A 22853-nucleotide genomic window follows, 5' to 3' on the forward strand; every position below is an offset into this window, starting at 1 on the left:
GAATGGAAAAGAATAGCCACTCCGCTAAAAGAATTGCAGTTGAATGGCCATTGACTTTGAATTTCTAAAATATAGTCATTTATGCCATTTTTTGCTACGGTCTTTTTTTTTTTTTTTTTTTTTTTAGTTTTTTTTTTAATATTATTGCTTCTTTTTTTTAAAAAATTGACTGCTTGCCCTCTTTTTTTAAAAACATCTTTTTGTCTTTTTTTCCATTTTTTTTTCGCAGCTCCATTTTTTTGAAATAAAAAACTATTTTTCTAATTGGTGTGGTTTTTTTAACAATTAAATATGATTTTATAATATTGTAATTGTTGCTCTTCTCTTTAATCAATCAAATACAATATTTGATATCAAATACATGAATCTTTGATACCAAATACGAATACATATTTTATATAATAATTGTATAAAAGTCTATTAATATGGTATAAAAGTATGTCAATTGAGTATAGATATTGCATGTATCCAATTGGGTCAAATGGCTAAAAAACGAAAATAAATTGAGCCGACTGACTCCAATTATCCACATTTTTAAATTGTGGGTCATTTCTTTTTAAATTGATCAGCCCATGTCATTTCCCCTCCCCTGTTGGGGGAAGGGGATTAGTGGCCTGTTACATGTAGAATGTAGCCTGCCTATTTGCTATCGAGATATCGGGTAGCATCCAATAAGAAAAATTAACTAAATTGAGGCCCAAACCGATAACCCATAGTTTACTCCAATCCTTTACCCTTTCTTTCAATGTTGTCAATTCCCAGAATACTAATATACCCTCGTGTATACAGTTGTTTCCTGTCCCATAAAGTAGCTTGATGGCCGAACCACTCCTAAGGCGAATAGCTTGCCCCGATCGATACCACCATTTATTACCGTGAACTAGCCCCTCTTCAATATAGGTAGGTCTTTCTTTAGAATAGATTTATTCCACAACAAAAAATCAAATTGAGAATTAAAATCGCGCTTAAAGCCTATCGCTAGAACGAACAACACACGAGCGACCAGACTTGCTGCACTAGTAGGGCTTGTGGGCAAAGCAAGAGATCTAGGTCTTATCGAATTATTCCTTTAAATTGACTCACTATGAGCAGGAAAAACGCACCCTATTCTATCTTATTTGTGCCTAATGAAAGACTCCACCTTACAATATTCCAACAATATATTCTATAGCTAAGAGATTTTATTCTTGATACAAAAAATAAATCCAACCTATTACTCTAGGAGATACTTATAATTATTCATCTATACCTATACTACACCAAAACCATGTTTAACAGCAATGAACTAACAGTAATAATTTAATTATTGCTAAATATTTTTTTTTAGATGCAATTACTACTGACAATCACATTTTAATATTATTTGTAAATGTCCTTAACACCGGTGACAATATTGGCTTCAATAACAACTAACTAACTAATGACATTAGAAACTTTAACAGTCTTTGTTAAAATATATATTTATTACCGCTAAAAATTATTTTTGTTGCAGTATTAAAAGTATTGATCTTCATAAAGATAAACATTCCTTGTGAATCCTCATAAACCCAATTAGGATAAACGCCACAAAGTCCTATTAAAACCCAATAACAATAATTACTTAATCCAAACTTTGAAAAAAGTAATATTTTGGAAAAGGTTGAAAATTGTGGTAGCATTTGGACATGAATATAATTTGGAAAAAATATGGAATTTTTCTAAGTGATTTGGATCAAAAATTTGAAAATAGGTAAATAAAGGTTTTTGAATTCCAAAAAACTACAATAATTTTATTATGTTAAAACTTGATTTCAGAATACGATTCCACACTAAAGTAAGAATTATTATGGAAAAGCGATGCTAAATTCATCAAAGAGTTTTTATATTTTAAAAATTTTTATGTGATCAAAAGATTACGACTTATGAGTTCAAATTCGTAGAAATAATCTTTTGCATAAATATAAGATAATATAACTTACAATAGACTGAGTTTCTTTTTTTAAAAAAAAAATGAATTGAATCTTTACATATTGTGATGACACCTTAGCCTCTCTTAGTGACAAATCCACTTAATCAAGAAGTGCACTTGAGAGGAAAATGGAAAAGGAATATACATAAAAGTTGGGGAAAGTATGACGTATTTTCCATATAATATTTTACAATCAAACAAAGAATATAAAAGAAAAATCATTTATCCATTGAATTAATTTATATATATATATATATATATATATATATATATATATATATATGTAGGTACCTACCATGTTGTTATTTGTATCTTTACACATGTTTTTGCACCGTGACCAAATTAAACTGTTATCCTTAATCTTATCTTATGGCTAAGTGGACAAAATATATTTAGTCTATGACGTTTATAAAATTTGGAATCATGCACTATTAAAACATGAAATATATTTAATTGACATTGAATTGATTGATTTGTATGAAAGAACTAGATCTCTACTAGGGGTATTCTTAAATTTTTTGATCATTTTTCTGATATAAGTTATGAATATAAATTAATTTTTTCTATTTAGAACATTTCAATATAATTGAAACTCATGCCCATAGTCAAAGTAACATATTACATCGTCTTTATTTTGTGTTACTTCATGAAATGTCCCTTGAACTCTTGTCTCATAGGCAAAATTAATTTATGTACGTGTTACAAATTTAGTACTTCTGCTCGATGAATAATATAGATTATTTTATTTTAAAAAAAAATTATTAAGTGAGATTGAAAATTCAAGAACAATCCCTACTTTTTCTCCAATTTCATAATTGGTTTTCAAGGACACATCCAAATAGTGAAACTAACTTGATATTAGGATTTGATGTGATATTTCAACTTCATAAGATGTGGATTCTTGATGAATGAAATGAAAAAAGTGAATGTTCTTTTGATGACCCCTCAAAGAATTAAGTAATTACATACACCAATAACATGGTGAAGTGGAGAAGTGAACATACTTTATTTTTAGTACTATATAATATAGTTTTATCTAGAAAAAGAATGTTAGTAGTTCTTTAGGAGTTTCCATTCTTTATGCATCTATATCTTTAGATATATATCTTTCTATTTATAAAGATTGTGTGTGGGTGGGGTGGGGGTTGAGGAGTGGTGGAGTGGGGTAGTGGGTGGTCAGAGGTGGAGCCAGCCTAGTAATAGAGGATTCGTCCGAACTTTCTCCAATGAAAAATTATATTATTAATATATGATTAAAATAATTTTTATGTATATATCATAGATGTTGAATCACCATTCCGTGAGTTTTTTTTTTTAATTTTGAACCTACTCAGTAGAAATTCTCGCTCCGCTTCTATGGGTGGTGTTAAATATGGAAAAGTGATACCCAATAAAGCCCACTTGTAAGAAATGTTCATCACTTTCTAAAGTAGATATTGGCCAACCTCCTCATCACAAGCTTTTCCACTTCTCTTTTTGCTATAAAATGACAAAATATGAAAGTATTATGATTAAAAAATTTATTTGTTCTCAATATTTATACTAAATTAAATTTAAATTTAATAGATAAAAATTAAATTAAAAATATATATTATTTAACCATGCATAATTAAGCTATAGGCGTACATACAAAATATACGCATTATCTTATATTCATTAATTTAATTGAAATATCATGTGCAGATGAATCTTTTTAAGTTGTGAAAATATAATATGACACATATATGGAAAGTGACTTATCAAAATTTTTTGCTCGATGGCACAATATTACAAAAGGTCTTGTTGGAGTAAACAGCTTCAATATGGTGCATTGTCTCAATGTATTCCAACTACAAGTTAAATCACAATATTATTATTTTTTATTCTAACCTTTATATTTATTTATTTGTTTATTTTTGTATTTTTCTTTAAAGTAAGAGTTGTTCTTTGGTGCCTAGCAAAGGGCCAATTCTTGAAAATCGAGCTGAGTTAACCCCAGAGTAAATTAATCTTGAATTACTAAATTGTTTATAATTCATGATAAAGGTAATATCACTTTAGTCTCTAAGTTATTGGTAAATTTTGTGTTTAGTTCTTGTGATATATACTTTAGCATTTAGTTGGTTAAAATATGTGTTTTCGTTCCTTTCAAGTAAAAAAATTACAATATTTGAGTATTTATAAAATTAAATTATCATCAAATTTGAAGTAACAATACAAACTTAACATAATACATGAGTATTTAAAGGATAGAACACTAGTAATTATAGTAAATTAACAAAGGTTATTCAAAGTGCAAAATTCAATTAATTAAAGGTATAATATATACGTAGTTAGTTATTATAAAGACTAATATTATAATTTATGAATAACTAAGGGACTAAAAATGTTATTAACCCTTCAAATAAAAGAAGGTTTACGTATTAAATTTTGAACAGCATGCACATATTGGTTTATATTTTTTATGATATAAAGGTTACATATTAGTACAAAGATTACACAAAACTATAATAAGTCACATTTTGATAATTCAGTTAATTACTACTATTCCTGATCCTGAAAGTAATATATGTCACAATTTCTTGATTGACTCGTTAGGGGCATATCACCAAAAAATTTGATACAGTGGATTAGGACTTTTCTTTTTCTAATCAAAGTTTTCGATTTCGAAAATTGGACTTTATAAAAAAAATTCTTAATAAAAAACTTCATGAATCCTTTTTAACGTGATACAGACTATAATCGAACTCCAATGCTATCGAACACCACCAAATGAAAAGAAAAGAACAGACTAGCTCTGGCTCATTGAGAGGCAGTAACCTCAATTATGTGAAAAGTTTGTTTACAAAGTCAATACTAAACTTTAGTTTACATCATTGCCTAAGTCATTATCATCACTACTTCCCTCATTTATGGAAAGGAACAGATATTTCACTAGGCAAGTTTCTCTCACTTTACCTAGACCTCTTAGCCCCTATATGTCAATTGACAAAAAAAAGATAATAATTATTCGTATCAAATAATTATAGCAAAAATAAAACACAATACCTTAACAGTTAAGTTATGCTTGGAGTATTTGACATCTAAGAGATAATTGTTTGTTTTCTTTCTCAACAAGTTAATGGACTACAATATTATGGAATTAAAATTTTTATGTGTGTATCCCTTGATTATTCATAAAAAAATCATATAAAGCATAATGCTTGGTTACGTAACAAAATTGCATGGAAACTTTTGTGTTTGGATATATATCTGACCTCTACTTTAATCAATTAAAAGCTTAAGAAAGTGTACCCCTTCGTAGATATATAATAATAGAGTTGATGGTCAAAAACGTATTCTAACCATTATTTCTTCGTGAATTTCACACTTTAACTATTCGTTGTTTCATTTTTCTATTTGTATTATCACAATCTATGTAGTAAAAAATTACATCTGATTAAAGTTAGAGGTGGAACTAGTTTAGTGTAATAGAAGTTTATATAATAATAGACTTAATGGTCAAAAACGTATTCTAACCATTAATTCTTTGTGAGTTTTACACTCGAACTATTCGTTGTTTCATTTTTGTATGAACTAAAAAATTACATCTGATTAAAGTCAGAGGCGGAGCGAGCCTAGAAATGGAGGTTCATTTGAACCCCTTCGACGAAAAATCATACTATTAATACATGGTTAAAACAATTTTTATATATAGATTGCAGATATTGAACCCTTTCGATGAATTTTTCTTCAAATTCTGAATCTTCTCAAAAGAAATTCTGGCTTTGCCTCTTGTTAAAATTGATTAGACCAATTATCGGTTGTTTCTTTGTCCTACAAGTAATATTACGTTATATTGCTTTGATTAAGGTGCATGGATTCAGCTCTAACAACTCCCAAGACAACAAATAACACAAGTTGAACTAGGAATACAGTATCCTTTATAATATGTCTATGATACTTTTTATTTTTATATTTTATTTTAATACTAGAAATGCAAGATTCGTGTCAGCACGAGCCCAATAATAAAATATGTGGATTATAATTTTTAAGTTTTAGGATTTATCTTGGAGTAGAAAGCTTGAACAGTAGAATAATTTCATTAGTATGATTAAATTGAGAGAATCACAATTGAAACCTTTTTTAATCTTCTTGTTGAATTTTGCGATAAAAAATATAAAGAAAGAAGAGACGTAAATTTGATGAAATGACTTAAATTAAATATCCAGCAGATTATTGATTTTCAATATAGCAAAGATTAAGAATCATATAAACTTACCCGATAAAGAGAATACACATTTTAGAGATTCACTATTGTTTTGTTTAATTATTATTTTTAACACAAGAAAAGAGTGTTATTTTTTAATAAAGAAGGAAGAGATGAGATTTTCTTTTCTTTATTTTATTTTTAAAACAGAGAAATGTTAATTAATATTGAGGAGCTGTAAAAAGTTGAGAAAGATGGCTACACATATTTGATAGAAAATTTGCTAATGTTAAGAAAGTGTGAAGTGTTTGGTAGCAAATTTGTGATAGATACACGTTTTTTGTACCTAAATTTACTTTATTTATATTTAAATTAGTTTGTAAAAATCTTTTGCAAATAATCTTTATACTTCTTTCTTTAATTTATTTAAAATATAATAATAAAATTTACTTATGCTTTATTCTTCTCACACTTGACTACATACTTTTTATCCTCTTTAAATCTCATTATGCCATTTTAACCTCTTTAAACATCACTGTACATTAAAATCACGATTAAAGTAGCGGAAGCAGAAATTAGTCATTTTTTTTAAAATTGTCAATTATTGTTATTTACAGTATTTTTTATTTCATTTCCAAATAATATATGTTTTTTTATATCTTCTTCCGTCCCATCCCAATTTATGTGGCATTAATATAATTTTGATAGTCAATCAAATATTTTATGTTGACATATATCATTTTGTTATTCTTATTTTTCTAATACATAAATGACTTATAATAAGGAGTGATATAGTAAAATTATCGTTCGAAAAATAAAAATTTAATTTAAAACATTAAGAGTTAATTTCGCATTTTATGTCTATTTTATTTTTCATTAAATATTATTTTGTTTCTTAATACCTAGATGACTCATAATAATTAATTAAGAGCGATTGATTATGTTATTATTATAAAAATTAATATAATTTTATCATATCCAATAGTAATCATTGATAATTCACCGGAATAGTATATTAATTAAATACGAAATGCCATATTTGCATATGCAAAATATAATATTATTAAGCATTATTGGATAGTGCATTATATTTATCTTTCACAATAATAAAATTTTACTAGATATTTTTCTTTATTTCTTTTTAACTTGATACATATTGACACAACAAAATTCTAAGAAAATATTCATTAGAAATTTATTTTATTAAATTAAATTTATTGATTTTGTACTTTAAAATTTTAAAGTTAAGTTTAAATATTAGTATTTCTATATAAGAAAAAAATAATTTTAAAATTTAAATTTACTAAATAAATAAATAAATAAAAAGATTAATTTTCTATATAAAAGTCAAAAAAATAATAAAATTGATTTACTTTAAATATTTAGTTGCAATTAATTAAGATAATTTTTTATTTTATCATGATTTATGCTGTACCAATAAAATTTTGAGTGTTGAATAGAACTTTTATCTATTTTTTAAAAAGGTATTTTAACTTGTATATTGTGATTTATAATAATTTTTATGTAATTATCAAATAATATATTTACTCCTTGTGTCCCAATTTATGTGGCTCCGATACAATTTTGAGAGTCAACTAAAATTTTATATATCTTTTAAATATTTTAAGTTGTTAATTATTATGATTTGCAGTACTTTTTCTTTTATCTCAATTTATGTGACATTGCTAAAATAATGAGAGTCAATAAAATTTTTATATGTCTTTTAAATATTTTAAGTTATTAATTATTGTAATTTATGGCAACAAATTAGTTTTAAACATGATAATCAATTAAATAAATTAAATATTTAAATCATTATGATAAAATAATGAAATTATTATATATTGAGATATAATATATACTTAAGTGGGAGTAGAAGGATTTTTTAATAATTGTATAAGAGGTGGTCAAAGCCACTTCTTCTATATAATATTAAGTAAAATTTTCCAACCTAAGGTGACTCAACCCCTCCATGACGCCAAAATTAACTGAAATAATAATAAACTTTAATTAGGTTTATATCCATCTCTATAGAATTTGAAGGGGCATAATTAGGTAAGGGAAGGTTGACATTAGGAAGAATAAAAGGCCATTAATCGAAGTACAAAAGATATGATTATTAGAATATAAAAATGCTATCATATCTATCTAGTCTTTAAAAATAGTTTATCAGTTACTAGAAAAGACAAAAACCTAAAAAGGAAAAAAGAGATACTAGTAAGGAATTAAGTATTGTAGCTTAGTGGATATAATGTGTAGCTTATACTTTATTGTTTCACACGTTATGATCAACTTCCAAAGCCATGTTTTTTCATGCTCATTAGAGGATATTTAAATAATACCTATATACAAAATTAAGTTACAGTGGAATTTTAATATATCGAATTGTAGATTTTAGTGTACTAAATTATTATTATCGTTATCATACAGATTTAAAATTTTAAATTATACACGCACTAGATTAAATCACCAAACTCTTCAAAATTATTTGATTGACTATGCGATGATAGTATAATTAATTCCAGAATAAAATTTTACATAAACATATATTTGATTGTAGTTACGTTATTTAATGCATGACATTCGGTTAGTGGCATGTCAATTGATATTCTGATATATGAGTTATGCTGAAATTTATATATTATTCTGAAAAAGTACAAAACATATAAAATAAAATATGCATAATATAGACTTATAAATATAAGTATATATAGACTTAGCATGCATAAAGTCTTTCAACATTATAATATTACTATATATTAAGTCTTTCTTGTAACAGTACAAATACGACATACAAAACCTAACCTAGATATCAAGGGGGCTTTTGTACTTCTTACAATTTAAAATATAATTAATCATATAAAGTAATTGCTTTGACTCAAAGTGATTAATTTGAAAGTTTTTTAATAAGTAAAAACATAATCATTTTCATGTACTTTACTTAGTGAGCGCACTTTTGTCACTTAAAATATATACTAGAACAGAAATCATATTGTGTAAATATTCGTTAGGATTATTACAATGTTTTGTTTTAATTAAATTTTTTTTTTAAGTTTTGTTTTAATTAAACAGTCGAATATCTTTTTTGTTGATCAGTTTTCTCAATTTTTCTTGCTTACATTAATATTCTATGGATTAGAAGATGTTCATCTTGGAGACCAAATTAAATGTGCCCTTAAACATAAGAAATAAAAAATAATTACTAAAAAAATACTTTGTGATAATTCACATTTCATATATTATAGTACTAATTAATTTTGTGATTTTACATCTAAGATCTCAATATCATAAAGTCAAGAAAGTAAGTTTCTCCTTAATTTCTTCTTAATTGTAGTTAATTTTCTTTTCCCTTATTTTCAACAATTCGAAACATCCTGTAAACAAGTTGAAGACCTCGACATCAAAGTAAATTTCTCGTTATTTTCCTCTTCAAATACAATATATTACTCGCCTCTTTTTATTTTATTCGTCTTATTTTGACTGAACGCGATATTTAAGAATATTATTTTTATTTTGAATTTTGTAATCTTAATATTTATATTACATGTGTGTATACAATAGATATAAAATACATTGTAAATCTTATATGTGTGTAATGTGTGCTTAATACAAAAAAGTGATATCATTTTTGAAACAGATAAAAAAGAAAATAAATATAATTTAAATGAATGGAGTAATTACTTTTTTTTCCCTATTATTTAATTATTTTTAAAACAGACAAAAAAGTAAATAAATATAATTTAAACGGATGGAGTACTTACTTTTCTTTTTCCCTACTACTTAATTATTTTTCTAAACAGACAAAAAGGTAAATAAATATAATTTAAATGGATGGAGTAATTACTTTTTTTTCCCCCATTATTTAATTATTAGAATTACCCATTAAACAACTTTAAGTTTTAATGTCCTTTCATTTGAAATTTCTCTATCATTTTCATGCATTATTAATTTACGTCATCATAATTATTAGACCAAAGACTTCAATGTCTATGTCCTAAAGTACATCAATATATGTAAGTTTTCCATTAATTAATTTCTTAATCTTGCGTCCCGTAAACAGTTTTACTCTTAAAAATCATAACCCCACTCAAGAAGAAAATAATTTTTAATTTATTCTATAATGATTGGTGCAATTATTCACTGATCATCCGTCATTTGGTGATAACACAGGAATAATAATCTTTAAAAAAAAATATGAGATTATTTTTGTTTCGTATTTTGGTCGAACTTCTTATTCAACATAAGCAATAATTTTGAAATTATTTATATCACAAGCGTAGAGCTATTTTTGGAACATTGTCCATTAAAGCAGTACGTGAGTTGGGTTTAGAATGTCGTGAGACAGCTTGGTCCTTATTTGGTGTGGGTGTTAGCGCATTGAGAGGACTTTTCCCTAGTACGAGAGGATCGAAAAGGATGTACCGCTGATGTATTAGTTGTCGTGCTCATGATAAACACTGGATAGCCAAGTGCGAAGTAATGTTGAAAGCATATAAGTAGTAAAGCCAGCTCAAGATGAACGCTCTCCTATTCCAACTTGCTTTCGGTAGCGCAACCGAGATAGCAACGGGCTAATCATTTCATGGCAAAACAATAAAATAATGATATATATCTGATTTTGTTCAAAACTCATATGAAATTGTTTTAATAAGGTTAGCATTAAAATTGAAAAATAAAAATCTTTCCAAACTCATGATTTAGTGTAATTTTATTCCTCACACCGTATAGGTTAACTTCATTCGTTGCATTCTTTGGAAATGGGAATAAGAAGGATTAATTAATTCCTATTTTATATCATATCTTATATATTTTAACCAGATTAAATAATTACTTTTTAATAAAAAATCTATCTACTAAATAACTTTATATCTATTTTTTGTATTATAATCCATTATAATTTATTCTCAAATCCAAAAAGGTAATCTTGTCTGCACGGAATCTGGGAAGGCGTCGAACCATACGGATTACTTTACGCCGCCTTGGTGCATGAAGGAGTCAAAATTTTTGTTAAAAATATTCAAGATTTGATTTATACGTATAAAAATAGTTTTTAATATATACACTTCATACAATTTTTATACACGTAGTATAGTATTTTGAGGATGTTTAATTGGTCACTCTTTATTACATAATAGTATATCTTATATTTCTGCAGAAGTGTTTCCATGATTTAAGCTCATGAGAGATCTATATTTAAATTGGCCAATACTCAATAGAGTCCTTAATTGAAATAACACTGTAAATTACAAGCCCCAATTCTTTTAAATTTTTGTTTAAAAAAATTAAAAAAAACACCTTTTCCACGTATGAGTAGGTGTAGTTAATGACAAAGAGTTTGCCTCCGTCACTTATCTTCCCGCGAAAATGACAACTAACATTTAAAAATACTATACATATGTTTCCACTTACACGTTCCCATGTACCTCGTGACATCCACGCGCCCAAGGCCACTTATAATAATTATTTTTTGAGATAAATTTGTGGCCGATATTGGCATTATTCTCATAGTTCTTGTTCTTCGACTATTGCCTTTGTTTTTTTGTGTTTAAAATCTTGCCTCATTCTGTTGTCATATTGTTTTTTTTTTTTTTGTTAGAAAATGGAATTTTTATTAGAACGAAACTTAAAAATTATTACAAATTAAAATTATTCGGGTAGAACTTAAACTTTAAAAGTTTTTCGAAAGTTACTGGATTATTCTCAATGCACTGAAGATGTGACTTTCAGAATGATGCCAACTTGTCTGCTACAACATTTGCCTTCCCTGTACACGTGGCGTATTTCAGGTTCATTCAGCAATTTAATGATGGATATGTAATCAGAAATCATATGTGAGATATCTTTAGTTTTTGAGTTTAATATTTGAATAAGTACGTGTGAGTCTGTTTCCACAATAATAGGTGTCAAATTCTTTTAGAGAGCCAAGCACAACCCATGATACATTGCTAAAGTTTTCATATGTAGAGTCGATGTGGCCATGTGTGAGAATGCAATTTCAGCTATCCATTTTCCATCGTAATTTCTGATAATTCCTCCACCACCGTCATAATTATTTGAATGGTCATATGCTTCATCAATATTAAGCTTATAATAACCCTTCGAGATGTGTTCCATTTGATATTGATAGTGAAGGTTTTACTTTGGTTATCCACCATTCCTTTAATTTACAGCTTGTTTGGATGGTGGTTTTTCATGTTACGGTTACCATGAGAACCATGTTTGTTTCCATGGTATCCTAAAAATGATGTATGATTTGGTACTATTCCATGGTTTGGGAATCATGGAATCCCCCATTTTGGTATGCCATGGTTTCCCTTTTTTTCTTCCAATTATGCCTCTGTATAATTTTTTTAATTCTATTTTACCCTCTATCCTATTTTCTTATTCTCTTTTTTGCTCTTTGCAGTAATCTCCCAGCAGCTTTAACAACAACAATGGCGAGGCTTCTGCTAAAAGCCCAAGAAACGAAAAATAATGGTGAGGCTTTTCTTTGCAGTAAGTCCAAGAAAAGAAAAACTTCGGCCCTTCCGATAATTCTGCTAAAAAGTGATCTAAGAGGTTTCGAATTTCCGTTCAAAAGTTCAAACTTGGAAGGGTACCGATGATGGAGTTTACAAAGAACAAGAAGGGAATAATCAATTTTAGCAATAATCAAATAAGGGTATTTTAGTAAATTTACCTGTTACCATACAATACCATACCATCAAACCAAACAAAAAAACTATTATTAAACCACAGTGAACGATACAATCAATCCGAACATGGTATTGTACCATACTGCACTGTACTATACCATACCATAAATTAAGAAACCATGGCAAACCACCATCCAAACAAGCTGTTAGGGTATTCTAAATGAAAGTATTCATACTGTAGGTTCATCATATGTATGTTGTGTATTGCTTTTTACGTTTTTGCTATTTTGCTGCTGTTATTATTCTTATTTCTGTATTTTTCTTTTTAAACTATTTGAATATATATTTTAATTTAAGCTTAGAATATATGAAAATAATCTTTATATCTTTCTGAGTTAGGATAAAGTTTACATACACTATACTTCTCTTAAATTTCCACTTATAATAAAATTACACTGGGTATAATATTATTCTTTTACATATTACAAATTTATACATTACTTATCAATCTGATGCATATACATTAAAAAGTAATTTACTACTACTTAACTAGGAGCAGGGGCGGAGGTAGAAAAGTGCAAGGTGATCCAGTTGAATCTCCATCGTTAGAAAATTATACCATATAAATATGGTACACATGATATTCTATGCATTTATAGAATCCCTTTATACTGAATTTTTTCTTTTTTGAACCCATTTATTTGAATTTTAGACAGGCTCGTAATACCAGCTGTGACAACATCACATGCAATGAAGAGTGATCAATTCAACATTTTTCATCGAAAATTACTATGTATAAAAAATTACATAAAATATAAGTATTATATTATTTTATCATAATTTCTGATTTCGTACCAAATTGGATTCTTACGTGTCCTACAATAAATATTTGTTTTTTTATTTTATTTTATTTTATTTTGAACACTGTCCACAAATAATAATCCAAACTTCAAAAGGCCAAAGTGACTTAAGAGCATGCGGCAATTTGTGTTCCCATGTTAAGGACCCAATGAACAATCACAAAGTTTTGAGTGAGAGTGACCTGGTGCGCATATTTCCACCTTCCATTTGGGTGGGTGGTGGGTGGAGTGGGGGTGGGGTGTGAAGGGGTGGGTGGTGACAGCAAAAGTAATAATAATTTTTGTTCGATCAAAAAATATTTACGCAATCAAATTACTTGCTAAAAGACTTTCGCTTGACTAACGATAAATATATCAATTCTTTTAGCTAAAAAGTAAACGAACGATATAATTACTCTATTTTCAATTGTTCGTCGCTCCACATGCCTAGTGATAAGGCTATTCGTCAAAAAGGAAACATATGATATAATTACATATTTTCACTTTTTTTTAATTTGATATTTGATATTTGATATTTGATATTTGATATTTGATATTTGATATTTGATATTCTGCGTGAAGGCTCTTCGATTAATTTAAATTTATCATATTTTCTTATTCTCAAAACTTAGGAGAAATTTTATTATGAGTTGGGTAGGGGGTCTATTTTACTCTTATATTATAGTATTATATTATATTTTATAGCTGTAGTGGGAATATGACAAGTTATCATCCTAAAATTCTACTCTTGATAGACTATAGGCACCCAATAATACATAAGCTAATATATACTCACATATAGTAATAATATCTGTATCTATTGATACCCATTACCCATTAACCACGCACCCCCAAGAATTATATATAGGTATGTATATTGTAATGTATATGTGCAATGTAAATTATATAATATGTTGTGATGGTGCACACCCATGATTATATATTTTTTTGGGTATATCAAGAATTGTATATAGTAGGATTTTTGTTTCATTAATTTGATTCAAAATTGAATCTGGATAATAGCTGAGAAATTGAGAGGGAAAAAAGTTGTTGGAGATTTTGCTGTCGGGCTATTAAAGGTTTAATCTTTCTCTCTTTCTAGTTTTTACTGTTTTGTTTGGTTTAATTTTGGAAAGAATAGAATTTAAAAACAAGAAAAATGTTTATTAAAGTCAAAAGGAGTGAAACTGAAGTTAATTTGTTTGATTCTTGAAGTTTTTACTCTTTTTAGTTGAGAAAGTTGGAATCTTTATTGATGTTATTGATGTAATTTATGTGCTAATTGCAAGAGTTTTGATATAGAAATTTAAGAAGTTAGTAAATTGATGATTGAGTTGAGCTGAGGGTCGATCAGAAACAGTTTTTCTACGTCATGCCTCCATGAAGTAGGTGTAAGGTCTGCGCACGCGCTATCCTCCTAGACCTCACCTAGTGGTGTGTTGTTATTGTTGTGGTAAATCGATGATTAACTTGAGCTGAGGGTCTTTCGGAAACAGTTTCTCTACCTCATGGCTACGTGAGGTAGGCGTAAGGTCTGCATACACGCTATCCTCCTAGACCTCACCTAGTGGTATGTTGTTATTGTTGTAGTAAATTGATGGTTAACTTGAGCAGAGGGTCTTTCCGATACAATCTCTACCTCCTCTCGTGGAGGTGCAGATAAGGTCTACGTACACCATATCCTCCCTAGGTCCCACATAGTGGGATCACACTGGATATGTTATTATTGTCGTCGTTGTTGTTGTTGTAGTAAATTGATGATTGGTGTATATAGATATTTGGCTTAGTCATCTCCTTTCTTTAACTATTTTCGATTCTTATAATGATTTTTGAGCTTCTAATCTGAAAAACAGTCTCCATACACCCTACCGTCCCCAGACCCCACCTAGTGAGATTACATCGGATATGTTGTTGTTGTTGTTGTTTTAAATATTGATGATTGGTTTATATAGATATTTGGCTTAGGAATCTCCCTTCTTTAAGTAATTCGATTCTTATATATGGTGTTTTGAGCTTCTAGTCTGAAAAAAGATCAAATCTTTTAATAGTTTTTAGCTTCTTGATTTGGTTATTGGTGTTTTCAAACCTTGTTTTTGCCCCATTTATCGGCATGTAGGTTTTAGACTGTTGGTATATGCTAAGAATACAGAGGGAAGTATAAAAATCGTATGAAATGACTTGATTCTTATTATAGATATAGAAAAGCTTCTTGAATTTTGTTACAAGGACTTGCTTATTTGCAGTCCTGTTGCAGCAGACTGTCGTAGAATAAGATTAGTAGGACTATTTTCATTGAGGATCAGTCAATTATTTTGGTCTTGTGGACAATCTGTTTCCTGTATGGACATGTTTTGATGGTCAAATCGTTGAAATGTGATATCAGGGCGAAAGTTCTAAGAAATGGCGTGTGATAGATCGCAAGGCGCATTCTGAAAGAACATCGATTTTGATATCTCAAATGATTGAGATGCATGGATATGAGCATCTATCTTCTGCTTCAAAATACCTCATAATCCTGTGATTAAAGACTATATTACGAGATGTGTCTTTCTTACATTTCTATTGTATAATTACTTATACAAGAACTTGTTATTTGTAGTCCTGTTGCAGCAAAGTGTCGTAGAATAAGATTATGAGTACAGCTTTCATTGAGGATCAGTCAATTATTATGGTCTTATGAACAATCCATTTCCGTGTGTACATGTTTGGTGGTCCAATCCTGTTGAAATATAATACTAGGTGGAAAATTCTAAGAAGTGGCGTTTTATAGATTATAAGGCGCATTCTTCACATTTGCTGTAGTCGAGAATGAAATTACATGGATTTTGATATCTCATTAGTTGAATGCGATACATTGATCTGACTGTAGTGTTGTATTTCTTGATGCGTTGCCTCCAAATATATTGCTTAAAGACAATATATTACAAGATGTGTCTTTCTCACAGGCTCTATTACAAAGTTGCTATTGCCAATTTATGGGAAAGTGTCAGCCGTTAGCATGGCAAGCTAGAAAAAAGAAGTTCATTTTATGTCATATAATTTTTTTTTTCCGTTCATTTCATGTCTCTTTCTCATGCTTTATTTTAATCGATGCGACAAGGCTCTGCCGTTTGTCTATTTTCATGTCAAAAATATCTGACTTGTTTCTTTTACCTCAGTGCATCTACAATGAATTCTTCAACATACACTCAGTTCGTTGCCTCAAGAAGGATGGGTATATGCGAGCCACTACATCAAATTGGCATGTGGGATGATTTCAATGCCAGTTGCCCGAGTACATCGGCAACAATGATTCTCGAAGTTGAGAAATGCCTAGAGGAGCAGATACCTATTATGGAGAAAAGATTAGACAATGAGGTATGTGTAGTTTTTGCCTTTTCTCTTCTCAATCTCGATAAAGAGAAAAAAGATACTTCTCTGTTTTAGTTATGCAGCAGATTGTACTGATCAATATAATTAACGTGTCTAGATAGAAGATACTTCGCATGGAACAGTAGGGACTTCTAATAGATATGAAGCAGAAACAAGTAAACCCATCGAGAAGGTAAATATAAGTTCTTGTTCTTATAGTCCCGTATCTCTAATAGTGATCTTGAATGAAGGTTTTGTTTGCTAGGCCATTCTCATGAATTCAAAAGCCTCGTTGATGGAACGTCTGTTCATGAGTGCAATGAGATTGTTTTATGTTTGCCGTCGTTTTTCTGGTAGATGATTTCCTTTATTCATATTGTTCGAGAAGGATATAAACAAGCATTTAATATTTTGAAGTGTAATGAGGTGTACAGAGTTGATCGATTCGTCCTATCGACTGTTTACTCCCCTTTTAGCAAAAATAGAAGCCACCTATACAAGCTAAACATTCTCAGATCTGTAGTCTGCAAATCTTGGGTGACGGTTCAATGAGATCAATTAGTTATCCCTAGCTGTTGTAAAAGGTCTCAGGTTTACGAAAGACAAACACGTTAAATAGTTATAGAAGAAATATACAGTAGGGAAGACAGATTAAGATGCGACTGCGCAACACTTTTGTTTCGGAGGTTCCTTATTTTCAATGACATGTTGAGAAATATCTTCGATGTACGTTTTTCGGCTTCTTGATTTCAGGCAAGATCCTTTGTTTAAAATCTCTGTATGCCAAGTTATATCTTCTGTCTGTTTTCCTAAGGTTCTTGTTCCTTTTTTTATTATTCTTTTCTCGGAAATGATACCTCAAAAGTATAAATTTGCTGTTGCAATAAGATTTACGTACAAGCCTGATATGCAGGTACTTCGACGTCTTGCACAAAACCGTGAGGCTGCTCGTAAAAGCCGTTTGCGGAAGAAGGTATTCCTTACATTTTTTAAATTTTCTTACGCAACATTCCTGACGACACTAACTTTTCCTTATCGTATCAAACAATTTGGTGTTCTGATTAATTTACTGAATTCCCAAGTTTACATCTGTTATTTAGGCCTATGTTCAACAGTTAGAAAATAGTAAATTGAAGCTGATTCAATTGGAACAAGAACTAGAACGGGCCAGAAAACAGGTAACGGGACAATTCATATATATATGTTTTTCCATGAAGCTGAGATTTTGATCCTTTCCCATTGATTAACGCAATGAACATTTTATCTTTTAGGATGAAAGAAATCTAACAAATTAACAAACATTTTGCCACAGGGTCTGTATGTAGGTGGTGGTTTAGATGCTAGCCAGCTAAGTTACTCTGGAACTGCTAGCTCAGGTTTGTTGGTTCACATGTTATCATGTACTTGGTCAAATTTCATACACGGATATGTCGGAACGACTAAATTATGCTTGGATTTGGAAATAATTCAGTTGAGAGTTTTATCGTAGTTTCATTATTAGTACATAATGAAACGACCTTCTGCTTTATCAGTAAAGTAGACTTATGGATTAGAGAACCTATAAAACTGAATTTGATTCGTACCGGATTATTTCGCAATGTTTTTCAGTAAGATATGTTTTTTTATAATAGAGGAAATTATTTCTACTTCTTTTCACGTACAGATGTTCTTACAGATTACTCGTTATGAATATATAGTTCCTTAGATTTTATTTGAAGCATCTTTTTATATACTTCATGTTGCTTGGACTCTCCTGAAATACTGTCGCACGTGTGTCAGCTCCTCCAAATATGCACTCTTTTGGAGGATCCAACACGCACCCGGTGACAGTTTTGAAGAATCCGTGCAACATGCAGTTCTAATCACAGTGGAAATTATTTCTGATGTGTGTCAGATAAGACCAAAGCGAGCAATTTCCAGTTTCCTATGAATTCTTGTATTGTTTGTTTCCGCTCTTTGAACGTTCTTTAACTTCTCGAACCCACAGGAACTGCTGCATTTGATACGGAGTATGGTCAATGGGTGGAAGAGCAAAATAGACAAACAAATGATTTAAGAAATGCATTGTATCATTCTCAAATTAGTGAAGCGGATTTACGCGTTATCGTTGATGGTTGCCTGAACCACTATTCTAATCTCTTCCGTATTAAGGCTACGGCTGCTAAAGATGATGTCCTATATATCATGTCTGGCATGTGGAAGACATCAGCAGAGCGTTTTTTCATGTGGATTGGGGGGTTTCGGCCATCCGAGCTTCTAAAGGTAATGAATGCTTCAGCACGTTATTCAAAAGAAGAAGAAAAAAAATGTTTAATGAATATTTCAATTATAAATTCTCATGCCAACATCTTAGTCAGCCGCATGGTCGGACGAATTCATTGATTACTTTCCCTAGTCAGTTTACATAGATTATACATATATTAAGCTTGGACTATATACGTTAATATACATTTCACGCCATTTTTAGTTTAAGCGGTTGAGTGACAACTATTTAGATTAATTCTTCCAATGTTAATCCAAGTGCATCTAATATTTGATACAATATTTATGTGAAAACTATGTTTGCGTTGCTAGGATAAATTGAGAAAACATTTTATGTGTTGGCATCTGTTGGTTTCATTTCCTATCTTAGCTCAAAATAATAAATTTTTTTTGTTAGATCAAAATCTGCGTGGGAATACTTACTGTCGCAGTATTGTATGCATTCTTCTTTCGAGCCCTCTGGTGCTTTCTTGTGGGATCTTGATTGCCTCATAAGCCTTAATCAGATGTCCCAATTGATACCCTACACTACATGTTTGAATTGGATTAATCATACTAAGACATGTGACATCTCATGTCCAAACATAGTACTTTATCATTCGTACTCCATCTCTGGAAGCCAAAAATAATGAATTCTAATTTATAGTCATATCAAAACCTTTTCTTTTCTCTTTTAACTACAAAAAGATTAAAATGTGGTTATGTTAGTGTAAAAGTGGTTTCCTCGTATTTTTGTTTATCAAGAACTTGATATGAATGAATATCTAATTGATGCTTCACTTCGAGTGGCGTTGAATTCATCATTGACGCCATCATCTTAGAAAGGTGCTTATATGGGTTTTTTTTTACAGGTTCTCACACCACATCTTCAGCTCTTGACAGAACAACAACTCCGGGAGGTTTGTAACCTCACGCAATCGTGTCAGCAAGCAGAAGATGCCTTGTCACAAGGAATGGTAAAACTCCATCAGATTCTTGCTGAGGCTATTGCAGCTGGCCGACTAGGTGAAGGAAATTACTCTCTTCCGCAGATGGGGCCTGCCATCGAGAAGTTGGAAGCTCTTGTTAGGTTCGTAAATCAGGTAGTATCTCATGTTCGATTTTCTTTCTTTTAGATAGAAGTTCTAGTTTTCTTAGTGATTTTTCTAAATTTCATGTCTCACACACCATTATATTAGAAGCTCATGAGTAGACTTAACTCAGAGAGGCAATAATTTGTACACAAATGAGGGGTGATTCGATATTGTAGATAAGATAGATTCATTTCTGGGGGAAACCATATTAAATTCGAGCCATGAAAGTGACCACTAATGCGTGCATTAGGTTAGGATGTCTACATCACATTTCTTGAGGTGTGGCCCTTCCTGGACTACGGTAACACGGATGCTTATGCACCGGGCTTTGAGAAATTAGATTAGAAGTGGAGATTCGTGGATAAGGCGAAGAGAAACTTAGTCAATTCATTTACATGTATTTTGTGTGCTTATACTCAAGTTTATTCTGTGAACTTCTATGTTGCTCAGACCCTTCAAAATCCCGCCCACACCCGTGTTGATCCAACATGATTTGGGTGTGGCCGTGGGATCCACACTGAATTTCTTCAACTTATCTCGGGTGTTTTGACTACTTCTATGACCAATAAGTGTAGATAGATTGGGTATTTGGTTTGATTTTTGGGATTATGTCTTATATCATATATAGTTACATAAAGTATGAGAACGATTTGCTATTAGACAAGATATGAGTAAAATATTACGTGTTTGTAAAAAGTTAAATTTTTCAATTTTAAGGTAAATAAAATTAATTAATCAAAATTTATACTTATATATGTCGTAATATACATTTATTGGTCATATCACAATACCCTTCCCACACTTGGATCCATACCTCCGAGTACTAAAATTTATGTGATGAAGAATCCAACCTCTAGATCTATAGAGTGCCTGCACCTAAGTCTCAGCAACATATAGATGGATGTCTTTGATTCTAAAATTTATGTGATGAAGAATCCGACCTCTAGATCCGTAAAGTACCCGCACTTGAGTTTGAGCAACATATAGATGGACGTCTGTGATCAGGGGCGGAGCCACCTTCATCGAAGGGGTTCGATGGCAAATTATACTATTTTTATACTATTCTTACATGGTTAAAAATATTTTTTTATGTATATATAGTAGATATTGAACCCCCCTCAGCTAGTTTGTATGTTTACTTCTGAACCCCCTCAATGAAAATCCTGGCTTTGCCATCGTCTGTGATTCTCCTAACTCATCTCTTTTGTCGGAGCAGGCAGATCATCTTCGCCAAGAAACCCTCCAACAGATGTCCCGCATCCTGAATACGCACCAAGCAGCTCAGGGTTTTCTTGCCTTAGGGGAATACTTCGAACGACTTCGTGTTTTAAGCTCACAGTGGGCTACTCGTCTTCGTGAGCCTGCCTAATGAAGCCTGAGAAAATCCTCTGCACGTTACTCGAGGAGTTTTGCCTTCAGAAATGATGCTGTGTAGTGTAAGCTAAATCTACCACTTGTTTATGCCAATAAAACTCTGAATATGAATATATTAGTTGTACATATCTTTTGATGTACTGTGAAAGAGGAACTTCACAATTGCATTTTACTGTAAACCAATAGGTTCCGTGAGGATGTCGAATTACTTGTCCAGTGTCTACGCGAAACTTGCATAAAAGTTTTGTGATTGTGCCTCTGTATTCAAGAGTCTCTTGTGGTGTTATGTCACCGAACAATTTTTGAACGCATTGGAGATGAGAAATTGCTATATATATATATATATAACAATATCTGAGCATGGCATGGCCAATATATACCATGTTGTGATTTCTCCTGAGAATTTTTTTCCAAAGATTTGCATCTAAATATTTACTATTACAGGTTTTGGTCCGGAAGACTGTTGCTCACTCGGAGAGGCAGATCCAGGATTTAAACTTAATAGATTCAACATTGCTATATACTCATTGTACTATTAAAAATATGGGTTCAGATACAACACTTGTTGAGATTTTAGTAGGTTTTTACATATGTATACGTATTTCGTGTCAAGAGATCTTGGTTCAGATGAATCCATAGTCAAAAAGCTGCATCTGCCTCTGCTCGCTTGGTAGTGTGTACATCTAAGTTGCGCGGATTCTTAACTTATGATGTCACATTCATGCTGGATTCTTCAAAAATACACTACTTTTGGAGTATCTGAAATGCCCCCGCTGACTTTTTAAGAGTCCAAGCAACATAGGTGTACGTTAAGGTGATCGATAACTTAGCTCACTGTATAATATTGTAAAAATGTGTGTGCCTGTGTTTTTCAAATGAGAGATTGATACCAAACGGTCCAAAGAAGACACAAAACAGCCACAAGACGTCACAAAACAGTCCACAACAACAAGACACTAAAAACGGCACAAGAGCACAACACAAGAACAAGAAACGAAATGCAATATATTAAAGGATAAATAGATTGACAAAGGAGTGTATAGACCCTACTAATCCTAAAATATATTAAATCTAAGGACCCTTAAAACCTACACAAACTATCACCAATCTCCTACATAAACACAAGATCGGAATCCACCTCCCAAGCATTGACGTTTCTAATCAAAATACAATCACTAATGAATCCACACTAGTTTCTTGTCT

At 30.5% G+C, this 22853-nt stretch overlaps 1 protein-coding gene across 5 annotated transcripts; it reads left to right on the forward strand.

Moving 5' to 3' along the window:
* The first annotated feature begins 14225 nt into the window (after positions 1-14225).
* On the forward strand, positions 14226-22262 carry LOC107870190 (TGACG-sequence-specific DNA-binding protein TGA-1A). 5 transcript variants are annotated; one of them, XR_001674056.2, is made up of 10 exons: positions 14226-14669; positions 16749-16947; positions 17060-17134; positions 17855-17914; positions 18042-18119; positions 18254-18317; positions 18929-19203; positions 20055-20285; positions 21493-21712; positions 22095-22262. XR_001674056.2 is itself a non-coding variant. In XM_016716630.2 (9 exons), the coding sequence occupies exons 2-9, from the start codon at positions 16759-16761 to the stop codon at positions 21643-21645; spliced, it is 1125 nt and encodes a 374-aa protein (XP_016572116.1). In that variant the 5' UTR covers positions 14226-14669; positions 16749-16758; the 3' UTR covers positions 21646-22003. The 5 variants fall into 5 exon arrangements, 2 of the variants coding, with proteins under 2 accessions (XP_016572116.1, XP_047268394.1); XR_007055389.1 differs by having other exon boundaries at positions 20055-20272; XR_007055388.1 differs by having other exon boundaries at positions 14301-14458.
* The last annotated feature ends 591 nt before the right edge of the window (positions 22263-22853 follow it).

The sequence above is a fragment of the Capsicum annuum genome, chromosome 5 (genome assembly GCF_002878395.1).
Source record: "Capsicum annuum cultivar UCD-10X-F1 chromosome 5, UCD10Xv1.1, whole genome shotgun sequence".
Lineage (NCBI taxonomy): Eukaryota > Viridiplantae > Streptophyta > Magnoliopsida > Solanales > Solanaceae > Capsicum > Capsicum annuum.

What these genes read in the sequence shown, in the direction of transcription:
- LOC107870190 (XM_016716630.2), top strand. Translation starts at nt 16,759, where the DNA reads ATGAATTCTTCAACATACACTCAGTTCGTTGCCTCAAGAAGGATGGGT. An exon ending in CTCTGGAACTGCTAGCTCAG is followed by an intron (nt 18,318 to 18,928) that starts GTTTGTTGGTTC and finishes TCGAACCCACAG; the next exon opens with GAACTGCTGCATTTGATACG. An exon ending in TTGTTAGGTTCGTAAATCAG is followed by an intron (nt 20,286 to 21,492) that starts GTAGTATCTCAT and finishes TTGTCGGAGCAG; the next exon opens with GCAGATCATCTTCGCCAAGA.